Source organism: Acomys minous (assembly GCF_964271855.1).
Source record: "Acomys minous genome assembly, chromosome: 6".
Taxonomy (NCBI): domain Eukaryota; kingdom Metazoa; phylum Chordata; class Mammalia; order Rodentia; family Muridae; genus Acomys; species Acomys minous.
In genome coordinates this window covers 93568077-93581573 of record NC_140487.1, presented here as the reverse complement: position 1 = coordinate 93581573, position 13497 = coordinate 93568077, and the positions used below count along the sequence as shown (strand labels likewise).

Sequence of the window (13497 nt, the reverse complement as noted above, 5' to 3'; positions counted from 1 at the left end):
ATTAAAGGCGTGTGCCACCATGTCTGGCAAATTTTAGTTCTTATGCCATTTTGAATCAGTGTTACAACATGTCCCTGAAAACAGTAACTACTATTTTATGAAACATATCCCAATAGCAGAAAATGCTTATTAATAAATTATACCACACTGAGTATCCTCACTACAAAACTGAAATTCAAAACATCTAATACAGAGCTGGGTATGGTGGTGTATGCTTTTAATCCCAGCACTGGGGAGGCAGAAGCAGGTAGATCTCCGTGAGATCGAGGCCAGCCTGGTCTACAAAACAAGTCCAGGACAGCCAGGGCTATAGTACAGACTGGCCATGGTGATGAACGCCTTTATGCTAGCATTCAGGAGGCAAGGCAGAGACAGGCAATCTCGGTGAGTATGAGGATAGCCCAGTCTTTGCAGCAAACTCCAGACCAATTAAGACTGTATAATAAAACTCTGTCTGGGAAAAAAAAAGTAAAATACATATTAAAAACAAGCTCTAGGGACAGAGAAATGGATCAATGCCACCAAGCCTGGTGACCTGAGTTCAATCCCAGAATACACATAGTGCAAGGAGAGATTCCTGAACGCTGCCCTCTGGCCTCCCCGTATGAACACATACACACCACACACACACACACACACACAAACAAAATAACAACAGCAACAAAAACAAAGTAAAACAAATATAGGACAAAAAGTATAGACTCTAAAGCAATTTATTTCAATAAGATTTTTCTCAAAACTTATAATCACTATAAATTTTGAGTCATGGCAGGTTTATCATACATTTAAAAATAAAAATTTTAGTTGAGCATGGTGGCACACGCTTTTAATCCCAGCACTTAGGAGGCAGAGGCAGGTGGATATCTGAGTTTGAGGCCAGCCTAGTCTACACAGTCCAAGATAGCCAGGACTCCATAGAGAGCAAAAACAATGACAATAATATCGATAAATTAAATTTTTTAAAGATTTATTTATTATTATCATACAGTGTTCTGCCTCCATGTACACCTGCACACTAGAAGAGGACATCAGATCACATTATAGATGGCTGTGAGCCACCATGTGGTTGCTGCGAATTCAACTCAGGACCTCTGGAAGAGCAGGTGGTGCTCTTAACCTCTGAGCCATCTCTCCAGCCCCCAATAATTAAATTTTTAATACAATTCAAGAGCTAGACAATGGTGGGTGGCACTTACTTCGGCTCTGTCCTCACTCCTCACCAGGGGACCACAGGGTAGATTTCACAGTGATACGGGACATGCACAGTGGCATGACTTCACAGGTTGAACTTACACTACTATTACCTCTTTTATTAGAATAAATGATCTTTATAAAAACTTATGAGCATGCACAATCATGGACTGGAGAGGTAGCTCAATGGTTAAAAGCACTGGCTGCTCTTCCAGAGGGCCTGGGTCTGATTCCCAGCACTCACACGGCAGTTCTGTAACTCCAGCTCCTCTGGTCTCTGAGACATGCACACATGTGGTGCACAGACACGTATTTAGGCAAAGCATCCATACAGACAAAAACAAATAAATCATTAAATATAAAAATAACAACAAATATTCCACATAACAGGCAAAAAAATTGGAAAATGATCTTTTTTTTTTTTTTTTTCTTTTTTTTTTGAGACAGGGTTTCTCCATGTAGCGCCTTGGCTGTCCTGGACTCGCTTTGGTAGACCAGGCTGGCCTCAAACTCACAAAGATCTGCCTGTCTCTGGAAAATGATCTTTAATAGGGCTTAATAGTTGATTTTATGTTATCACATGTCAAGTTCTACATATTCTAACTGTATAATAAGCTAACTGGCATAATAATATATTTGGTAACATAAGCTTCCATTTGGCCATGTGCATTATAAAACTAAGCTAACAACTCCAAAAAGCATACTCATTTCTAATTTCTCAGTTCCAAAAATAAACTTTAATCTAATCTGGAAAATGTTAATAAAAGTAATGTATATTTTATTTCCTTTATTAAAATAAATATCCACTACAATATCAACATTTTAAAATTTAAGCCACAAAATGAAACTGGTTGAATACAAAAGATTTAACAAGATACTCTGGCACAGGATATTGAGACAAGAGACACAAATAAGACCCAAATGCCAGAGAGATGGTGCAGTCACTTAAGGAACCTGCATATAAGCATAATGAGTTCAGATTCCTAGCAACTATATAAAAGCTGGGAGCAGCAGCTGAACTCTGTAACCCCAGGAGCAGGGAAGATGACGTGTCCACCCAACGAGTGGGCTCCAAGTTCATTAAGAAAGGAAAGAACTCTTTACTCTTCTTCTTTTACAATTATTTATTTAGTGTGTACGTCCCCACATGTGTGTGCCAGAGAGCACAGGTATTAGCCGGAGACAACTTATGGAGGTTTCTCCTTCTGTCATGTGGATTCTGGGGATCAAACTCAGTTTACCAGGCTGGATACTGTTAGCAAGAGCGTTTACCTAATGAGCCATCTTGCCGGCCCAGCCCACAACCCTAACTCTTGATATTATTTTTTCTCTTCTTTTGGAAACAGATCTCATATCCCAAGCTGGCCTCAATTCACTGTGTGGCTATGAACTTCCTGACAACCAGACTCTCTGCCTCTACCTGGAATTACAGACGTGCATCACCACACCCAGTTTACCGTGTGTTAGGGATCAAACCTGGGTCCCTTGTATACCAGACAAGCACTCTAACAACTGAATTATGTTTCTAACTCCAATCTTAACGTTTCAAAGGTAGTTTTACATTTCATGCAAACAGTATCTCTACAGATGCCAGATAATAGAGGAACATTAAAACACGAAACCAGACAGCTCACGCTGCCAAGCCTGATGCCCTGAGTTTGATCTCCAGGGTTCACGTGGTGAGAAAAAGAACCAACTCCTGTAAATTATCATCTAATTGCCACAAGCACACCATGCCACTCCTGCTCCCACACATACAAATAAATAAATAAATGGATGGACAGATGACTAGATAGATAGATAGATAAAATTAATTTCCCAGGACTAGAGAGATGGCTCAGCCATTAAAGGCTAGGCTCACAACCAAAATTAATTTTCCAAAAAAGATATTGAGCTCCCATTTAGATTCAATTCTTTTCCTTTTTCTTTCTCCCTTTTTCTTCTCATTCATGCATTCATTGTTTGCTTGTTTGTGTGTTTGTTTTGGAGACAAGGACTTTTTATTAAGTAGCTCTGGCTGCAGCCAGTGCTCTTGACTGGTGGGTCATCTCCCCAGCCCCCTCAGACGAAGAGTCTAACCAGGCAGTGGTGGTACACATCTTTCATCCCAATGGATCTCTGAGTTCCAGGCCAGCCTGGGCAACAGAGCAAGTTCCAGAGCAGCCAGGGCTACACAGAGAAACCCTGTCTTGGGGTGGGGGGGGTGGGGGGTGGGGGGGCAGGGACAAGAAAGAGAACTATGAAATGAAGGATAGCAGTTGAAAAGATAGTTTTTAAGACAATAACAGGTAACAACTTTTATTATATTTATAGTTCACATGTAAATCAATATAATACACAAAAATATTGATAATGTTCCAATTAAGGACCCTAATAAAGAAACTAACTCAAAAGTTAGGCAACTACAATAGCCAAGGAATGAGGTGACCAAAGACCTTAAGCAAAAAGCACCTAAAACTAGAAAGAAACAATGATCTTAGTTATCTACTAATTCAACATACATTTGATTAAATTGTCTACTACTTCCAAGACGCTAAACAAGCTAAGAAACTTCCAACCAAGTAGGAAGATAATTCCATAGGACAAAATATACACAAACGCACGCAGTCGCTGCTCTAAACATGGACATGAGTCCATCTAAGAAGGACTCAATAAATAAGAAGGGACCGGGGACTTCTAACAAAGATGTCAAGGGAATGTATATTCTGGGGGGGAAAGGCATCTGATGTGAGTTCAAAACATACATAACATTTTGACAAGTGACCATTAGAAGAGATAGGAAGACAGGAGTGTACGTTCAAGTAACGGGGCTGGGGGAAGCTTATCTAGAAGTTATAATGGACCCCAGGAGAAAAATGGACTAGAAAATTAGGAATAAAAGAAGGATGGATTTATATGCAAGGGTAAGCAATAAGGGGCTTTTTTTAAACAGGCAAAAGAAGCCATTGGATAATTTTTTTTTCCTTCCGAGACAGGATTTTTCTGTGTAGCCTTGGCTGTTCCGTAACTCACTCTGTAGACCAGGCTGGCCTCCAACTCTTGGCTATTCCGTAACTCACTCTGTAGACCAGGCTGGCCTCCAACTCACAGAGATCCACCTGCCTCTGCCTCCAGAGTGCTGGGATTAAAGGCATGCGCTGCCACTGCTGCCACTGCTGCCGCCGCCTCCATACCCCACCACCCAGGGCCACTACAAGATTTTTTTCTTAATTAGAAGATTTATCATTTTATCATTGTAAGCTAAATCATCACACGATATTGTAACAATAACACTGTAGACTGGGGACTAGAGAGATGATGGCTCAGCAATTAAGAGACCTTTTTGCTCTTCCAGAGGACCAGGGGTTCAATTCCCAGCACCCACATCATGGCTCATAACTGTACCTCCAGTTTGAGGGGATCCAGTACCCTCTGAGGGCCTCTGAGGGCCCCAGGCATGCATGTAGTGCACAGACGTACACTAAGCCAAACACCCACAAACAAAAACTATACACTGGACAGAACAAAAATGGGAAAACAGTAAGTTTTCACTCAGTCCAAGAAGGGAGAATTTTTGTTAGTGTTGCAGGCTAGGAAGAAGACAAGACAAAAACATGCTGCCAATCATCTCGCTGATAATTTACTCATAGTTTAACATATTATAAACCTTCACTTATCACACCAAACAAGGGGGCATTCAATTATTTCCATTAAAAATTATTCAAAAAAGGATAAAAAGTTGGTAGGTAGGAAAGGCGGGTGGTTGGAAGTGGGAAGAGTTGGTTCAAGACATGTTGTATAAAACTCTTAAAGAAAAAAGTAAGTATTTTGTTTGTTTGTTTTTGGTTTTTTGAGACAGGGTTTCTCTGTATAACCTTGGCTGTCCTGGATTCACGCTGTAGACCAGGCTGGCCTCAAACTCACATAGCTCTGCCTGCCTCTGCCTCCCGAGTGCTGGGATTACAGGCATGCGCCACCACACCTAGCATGAAAAGAGTAAATGTCATTGTGTCTTGGTTTTGCCAAGAAGAGGTATGCCTTATTTAGCTCTTTTTGTTTCCTCCCTGGTAACTGAAGAACTGTTCTGTAGTCATTATTATGGTGTCTGATACTTTAAATAAATTATGATCTGGCACAAAAAAATATTTTAAATAAAGAGAAAATATAATGCACATGCAAAAAGTTATATAATTTTACTTTAGGCCAGGTGTGGTGGCTCACCCCTTTAACCTCATCACTTGGCAGGCAGAGGCAAGTGGATCGCTATGAGTTCAAGGACAACCTGGTCTACATGGTGAGTTCCTGCCTAGTGCCTGCCTCTCCCGCCCACGCCCCCCCCCAAAAAAAAGAAAGAAGAGAAATTCACTTAATACTCAATGTTTCAGCATTATTTAAAAGCAATTTCTTTTTGAAATACTATTAGGAACAATTATATTCTACAGTAAGAATGCAAAACAAAAGATAACAGTATAAATGTATTTTCAATATTCTGAATATTTAGCATACAGAATTTTATTCACGAATAAACATCTTAAACTCAAAAGTTTATTTCAGTGAAAAATAAAGTCTGGATCAGAATTTTCTATCCATCCATATTAAAACCCACATTTTACATAATTATAATAGCTTTCTGAAAAATTATTTTTGGGTGGCACATGCCTGTAATCTTAGCACTTTCAGAAGATGAGACAGGAGGAATGCAAGTGTGAGAGCCCAGCCTAGACCACACAGAGTTATAGGCCAGCCTGAGTTATACTGTTTAATTTAGTCTCAAAAATAAATAAATAATATATATATTCAACTCAAGTTGGCCAATATTTTTCTACAAGATTAAAATGTTTCAATCATTAGTACCTTCTTCATTTTCTACCCTCCTCCCTACTCAACTCCCCGCCCAACAAATTCCCTTTGTATGTCTGGAAAGCATGATCCTCTATGATCTAGCATGATTCTAAGGCAATGTGAATATATAATTCTCACAGACACAGATATATAGCACTATCTACTCTCCACAGCAGAGAGGCCAGTGACACACTGGATTTCTGAACATGTGAATGACAGATGTGTCTAACAGAAGCTGTGCTTTACCATGGGGGGAAACAAAGGAGAAAACACACAATAGATGGGTGGCAAATCTTACAAACTTTACAAAACACTGGAAAGCTGCATCTGGGTTACAATCACAATTACAAAAGTAAACCAAGACAGCTCTAAGACAAAGGAGAAAAGCACAACTGTTAGTGATCATTGAGAGTTTCCTAAAATGGGTTATTTTCAATAGTAGTATTAGTTTTTAACACTATCACTAAATTTTAAAGAAGATAAGTTTCCATTCACGAGGACACAAGAAATAAATACCTTCTACAAGATATTTATACTTCATTATACTTGCTGCACTCCATTTTTTCAAATGTTTCCAAAAATACATAGTCCCTATGACAAACACTTTATTCTGTAGGATTAACTATAACACATTTTAAAAGACAACAAATTCATCCTGCATTAAAAAGAAAGAATCACAAAGGCCCTCTACTTATTCAAAATCATTACATAAAGCACTCCATGTAAATGCAAAGAGGGTTTTAATATCTGGCAGCTACAATAACCATAAAATAAGCCACACTTTAAAGAACAAAAAAACTTGTTTCCCTTTCTTTTTCCTTCCCTTATCAGAGAACAAAATATCTCAGCCTCAGACAAAGCTCTCAACTAAAAATATATTTATATGTACACTTCACATGTACATGTATAGAAACCTATCACATATATGTATATATCCTATTCACAGGAAAGAGAAAGGTTCTTTATTTGTAAGAATCGAAATTATATCAATCCTATGCCCCAAATTGAGTTAAATCACCATAAATTAATTAACGAGTAATAAAATACTGCATGCAGACCTAAGAGGCTATATACATAAAAGGGGAGGAAAAAACCCTCAGACTAAGGCCATGAATGAATAAGACCGCCCAATCCCTGAAAATCACTAACCGGCATTCGGTTTCTATGAGAGAGACAAGGAGTCTCAAAATGAATAATCACAAAGGCAACTCAGTTTCTGAAGTTAACCAAGGTAAAACACAACGAACCAAATCAGACAATTGCATTAAAGTATAAACTAAGGAATTCCCACAAAGAGAAAGACTGTCTTCAAGCACGGATTATAAAACATCCCTTGCACGTAGAAATCTTGGATTATTTAAAAAAAAAAAAAAAAAGTGGAGGGCCGTCAAAAACCTGAATGACACGCAAAGGCAAAACCGAACTCGGGTCTTTCCTTCCACCACCACCCCCCACTCCAGTCCCCCACCCCCACCTTCTGAGGACAATGGGATCAGGGTCCTAACTGCAAACTTTAAAGGTGTAAACTAGAACAGATTTACTGCAGCTGTAAACTGCAATCGGCCCCTCATCCCGAACCTGGCGCACCCAAGAATACTTCTGGCCTGAAAAACATCACCGGGGTTTTGTTAAGCACAAATGAGACCCATCCAAAAAAAAGAAGAAGAAGAAGAAATAAGAAGTTTGCTCCCAAATACCTGGAGGATCCATTTCAATATAAAAGATCAGTTCTGTCGAATAGGGCATCACCACCTCCCGCCAGTCTGCGTCATCGCGGTCCATACTCCACACCGTATTGTACATCGCGCTGTCAGGGGCAGGTCGTCAGGAAATATATAGAAAGCATATATATATCTTTTATCTGATATGTAAAAATCTAAATAGATATATATTTGCAAAAGTTCCACACGGAAATGAATGTACTTGGGGCTTTCCAACGGCCAGAACAAGTCCAGCCAACTACTGGGATGAGGACAAGGTCCTCTCCTACTCTCCTCTTACAGCACCCAACAAAACGCCCCGAACTTTCAAGCTACGGGGTTTTTACCTCAAAGGGTAACTGGGACGCTCGGAAAGCAGAGAGCCGTGGTGGTTTAAAAAAAAATAAAAATACAAATTACAAATTACAAAAAAAAAAGCGGCTTCCCGAAAATCCTTCCTACAATTGCTCTCCAAAGGGAAAAGCTCCCACCGCCTCCTAATCTTTCAGCGGAAGCCACTTTTGTGTGTCCTTCGGGGGGTGGGGGAGTGGGGGAGGGAAGAGAGAGAGGGAGAGAGAGAGAGAGAGAGAGAGAGAGAGAGAGAGAGAGAGAGAGAGAGAGAGAGAGAGAGAGAGAGAGAGAATGAATATGGAGAGGAGGGGGAGAAAAAAAAAGATCGCGCTGGGAGAAAGCTGGGGAAGTGACAAAGGCTTGAAAAGGGGGGGTTGCGTTCAAGTTTCGGGGTCCCACTGGTCTGCTGAGAGCGATCCCCCTCTGGGACGGGGACTCGGGCTCTGTTGGCGTCAGGCTGGGGACCCCAAGCGTCCGCAGCTTCGGGACGGCGACCGGCCGGTGAGTCCACTCAGCTCGGCGGCGCGGGTAGCAAAGGTAAGCCCGACAGCGCCGGCTCCCTTCACGCTCTGCCCAGGCTCCAACCACTAGAGTTTCATTTTAACTGCGCTGAGGGGACCTCCTCCTCCTCCTCCCTCCCCACGTCTCCCCCACCCCCTTCTTCCCACCCCCGCTGAGGCGCCACCCAACCGTGCCGGGGTTGGGGGGGGGGCAAGGGGAGCAGCCGGTAGCGCGGCCGCCCTTTCCACTCCGTACCATCTGAACGTGCAGAGGAATGTCAAGCGCCTGAAGGGGAACCGCAGCCACCGCCCTCCACTCTGACTTTTAACTCTCCCTGTCGCCCCGTCAGGCGCGACTCTTTCCTCAGACTTTGCCTGTACCCCCCTAGGCTCACTCCGAGTGGTGCGGGCCGGGCGCTGGCCGCTCGCCAGGAGTCGGAGCCCGGCGCACGCGAGCTCAGCCGGGGGCGGGAGGGTGGGCGCTGATTGGCTGCTCCCGGTTGCCGGAGCCCGAGCCTGCGTCTTTTGTCTGCCCTGCTCCAGCTGAGGAGCGGAGACGGCTGCGCGCTCCGAGCGGGCCAATCAGGAGGCAGCCGGCGCCGGCCGGTAAGGCGGTGATTGGTCGGACCTCAGTTACTAAGCGGGACAAAGGCAGAAGGGGTGGGGGAAGAGGAGGAAGAGGAGGGGGTGGTGTGGAGAAAGAAAGAAGGCGCAAACGGCGGTTACTGACAGGCTGGGCGAGCGCTCGGGGGGCTCAAGCTGCCCGGAGACTGGCGGGGCTCCCGCTGTGGCTCGGTCCGCCCGGACTAGTGACGGGGAGGGGAGAGAAGGACGGGCTGGCGCGAGACTCTTCTGCCTGGAGACTGGCCGCGGGGGAGGGGGAGCGGTGGTAGCGGGGCGTGCTGTCACTTGGCGGGGCGCACACTCTTCTGCTCCATTGGAAGTCTCTGGGCAGAGTTCCTCCTCACAGACCTCCTCACCTTGCCTGCGTTCGCTCTCCCCTACCCAGGTGTTAAATCATCGGACATGGCAGAGGTCGCCAAGCCTACTTGCAGGACTGTTCCCGTGCAGATGAGATGCCCATCGACACCCCCACCCCCACCCCGCAACTCCCTGCGGGTACCTGAACCTTGGGTATTTTGGGGGGAGTCATTTTCCCGCTACTCTGCTTCCCACTGAAGGACTTTTGAACCCGCAGTAACTCAACGCTCAAGTAAATAGTGAGACATCTCAGCAAGCCTTGCAGTTCCATTACTCAAACCAGGAAGAAAAAAAAAAAATAGGGACGGGGTGGATTACAGGGCCTGTGTGATTTCTGAGATAAATCACAGGTGATGGATTCTCTCGCCAAAAAAAAAAAAAAGCGCTAATTCTGTTTACTAACAGACCCCCTTCCTCACACACAGTCCCCTCCCTCCAAGCTTAAAGCTCTGAGACTGTCTTCAGTATAAAAATGCTGAACACTTCCACGCATTTCAGAAACAATTAACTTGCTGGGGGAACCCTGAAATAGCTAACCTGTGCCTGGAATTGCCATCCTGCCCTACAATACAGTCCGAGAAGGCCAAAAACTGCTGTTTCCTCTTTACTCTGGAGTAACAAAGCCCATTGTGTTTGAATGACACCCTGATTTAAGCCCCAGCAAAACCTATCCTGAGGAGTTCTGTTCTTGAGTGGCCTCTGGTAGGGTCGCCACTTTTCATCTTCTACCTCCTAAGGGAGTTCTGCTTTTCTTAAAAACATTCTGAGCTATGCCAGGCAAGGGGGCCCATTCCTTTGGTCCCAGCACTCTGGAGACAGAGACAGGCACATCTCTGAGTTTGCAGCCTGGGTTTGAGGCCAGCTTGGTCTACAGAGCTAGCTCCAGGATAGCCAGGACTACCCAGAGAAACCCTAAATCGGGGAAAGAAAAAAAAAAAAAAGGAATTTAGACAGGTACAGAAAACACAATCAGAATGCCTACAGACTAGACACAAAGTAAAGGGATAAAAAAAATCCAGAAAATCCAGACATGGTGAAGCTTTAAAGGAAACAAATTTGAAAATAATTGTTTTTAGAACCCTGGCGGACACTTCTGTCTGTTGAGTTAAAATATATTTCGAAAGCTGGAGCAGCTCTGGGGCAGGGCTCATTAATTTTAATCTCCTAAACTGCTCCTTCAGGTAGAAGACGTTGGAAGATCGGCTCTAATTTGTGGCTGGCTTCCCAGCAGTCTCTACTTCACCATAGCTGAGTGCCAAAAGTAGTCACATTTGATAAGTCAAAAGGCTGAACAACCAGTCAGGAGCAAGGAGGTGTACACAGATGTCCGTGTGCATTCCCTAACAGAATGAAAGTGAAGAGACAAAAGTGTGGAAAAGATAACGGCTTTCATGTTTCCACAGCGGCGGCTTTTACCTGGACCACTTCTCAGCAGTTAGTAATGGGGTTTCAGTTTCTGACTTACAGAATAATCACCTAGGCCGTTCCCATAGTTAAGGCTTGGTTGGGGGTGGAGTGAAAAAGTAACATAGTATAAAGCCAAGTGCTCAAGGTTGATATATGGCATAAAGCAGTTGTGCTGGATAGGGTTTGGTTTGGTTTAGTTTGGTTGGTTGTTTTGATGTTTTGGGGTTTGTTTGCTTGTTGGTTTTCTGGTTTGTTTTTGTTTTTGTTTTTGGCCGAGACAGGGTTTCTCTGTATAGCCTTGGCTTTTGGCTTTCCCGGACTCACTTTGCAGACCAGGCTGGCCTCGAACTCACAGGATTACAGGCCTGCAACACCCATCCTGCCTGTATTGGATAGCTTTATGTCAATTTGAAGCAGCTAACATCATCTAAAAGAAGGGAACCTCAATTAAGAAAATGTCTTTAAGCAGGGCAGTGATGGTACACACCTTTAATCCTAGCACCTGGGAGGCAGAGGCACGTGGGTCTCTGAGTTTGAGGCCAGCCTGGTCTACGGAGTGAGTTCCAAGACAGCCAGGGCTCCAGGGAGAAACTGTTTCAAAAAACAGAGAGAGGGAGAGAGAGAAAGAGAGAGAGAGAAATAGAGAAAGAGAAAGAGAGAAAGAGAGAGAGAGAGAAGAAAACAAAGAACACAAAGGCCTTCATAAGATCGCCCATTGTGGGTGGTACCATCTCTGGGCTGGTGGTCCTGGGTTCTAAAAGAAAGCAGGCTGAGCAAGCCAGGGGGAGCACCCATCCATGGCCTCTGCCTCAGCTCCTGCCTCCAGGTTCCTGCCCTGCGTGAGTTCCTGCCCTCAGTGCTTTCCGTGATCAACTGTGAATGAAATAAGTCCTTGCCCCCCCAAGTTGCTTTTGATAATAGTGTTTCATCACAGTGATAGTGACCCTAAGACAACAATGAATCAACCTTGCTTTGTCTGACTCAAAGCTCCAATTTAAATAGACCTTTGACTTCCAAGGGATGAGTGGCACACGAGGCTATGAGGATGTCCAGAACAAGAGCGTTCCTTTAAGATGGGCTTACGTCAGTGGCCTACCATGGTGGGAAGTGCCTGTCACATGATGTTGGCTTTTTTTCAGTTGAGAAACAGAACCAAGGTTCTGATTGCATGTCATTTCACTGCTTCTGGCTCTTTGGCAAAGGTAGAAATTGTTAGCTCTGGTGTCCTGGACCGCTTCCATACTGGAGGATTATATTTGGCCTGAGTGTGGATTAAATTCAGCCTCAAGAGCTCAGACTCCTGGGTCACAACCTGCTAGTTTGGGAGGTGCTTTTTTTCTTTTGCCTCTTTTCTTTCTTAATTTAAATTAGCCCTAGGTAAATCACAAAATCTATGTGTCTTCATTTATATATTTGGAATAGGAGATTGCCTTTCGACTTATGCAAGCTACTTAATCTATTATGAAACACTCTGAGAATGAAAAAGAAATGTCACTTAATAGTTAAAATAGCACCTTTCTACAATCCAAATAAAAGGCCGGGCTTGGTGGCTCACTCCTTTGAATCCAGCACTTAGGAGGCAGAGGCAGGGGATCTCTGTGAGTTCCAGGACAGCCTGGTCTACAAAGCAAGTCCAGGACAGCCAGGACTAGGACAAACCCGGTCTCGAAGGGGGGGAAAAAATCCAAATAGATAGGACACACTTCCTTTTTTTAACCCTGGCGTGGTTTGTTACAAAGCTGTTCAGATATGCTCCATGCCCTTCATTCTCTAGATTTCAGAAATGGATGAAATTTTTCTTCTGTGCTCTGAATGTAGTGCATGATGTCACGGCTCTCTGTGCCAGCAGAACCTGCCTGGAACTCAGCCAAAAGTTACTCATGATTAAAGGTACCATCTGAACACAATTCTATTTTTTTTTTTTTTTTTTAGCTTGGCAAAATGAAAACCTACCTTTTTCCCTGAGGTCATCAGCTTTAACATCAGGACTGACTTTAGCCTTTGAGGAAGAATTCCCCTGGCCTCCATCTCCTCCTCCACCCCCACCCCATCATCTTCCCCTGACCATTTATCTCCTGAGACCTAGTCCATGCAGCTAAATAAATTTACTTAATAAACGTAAAGCAAAGAAAAACCACTTAAAATGATCGCTTACAGCTTCTAGGGCCTGCGTAAGCCACGTGCTTTTGGATGGAAAAGTTCCCCTTACATTGCAAAAAGATCAATGGTGGCAAACCTTCTAGAAAGTCATTTCACCTGGGAACTGATAGACATATCTTTTTTTTTTTTTAAGTTTTTCCAAACAGGGTTTCTCTGTGTAGCCTTGGCTGTCCTGGACTCACTTTGTAGACCAGGCTGGCCTCGAACTCACAGAGATCTGCCTGTCTCTGCTTCCTAAGTGTTGGCATTCAAGGCCTGCGCCACTACGCCAAGCAATAGACATCTCTTGAGATAACTGTGCCCAAAGTCATTCTGAAGAGCATCTCTCTTAAATGGCGTTTACAATATTTTTTAACTTCCCCTCATCTTTTTTTAATACTTGAATA

General features: G+C 43.6%; 1 protein-coding gene across 4 annotated transcripts in view; it reads right to left on the bottom strand.

Annotated features, from left to right (window-relative positions):
• Positions 1 to 13497, bottom strand: part of LOC311600182 (phosphatidylinositol 3-kinase regulatory subunit gamma) — a 73555-nt gene that overhangs the window by 49587 nt on the left and 10471 nt on the right. The window contains exons 1-2 of one of the 4 annotated variants that reach the window (XM_084786602.1): positions 8820 to 8990; positions 7710 to 7819 (exon numbers count right to left, since the gene is read on the bottom strand). The exons of 2 other annotated variants lie outside the window; for them this stretch is intronic. In XM_084786602.1, the coding sequence (XP_084642728.1) occupies positions 7710 to 7815 (106 nt within the window). In that variant the 5' untranslated portion in view covers positions 7816 to 7819; positions 8820 to 8990. Of the gene's footprint in view, positions 1 to 7709; positions 7820 to 8059; positions 8223 to 8819; positions 8991 to 13497 lie in introns of those variants that run through there. One more of the 4 variants, XM_084786600.1, reaches the window with a different exon arrangement.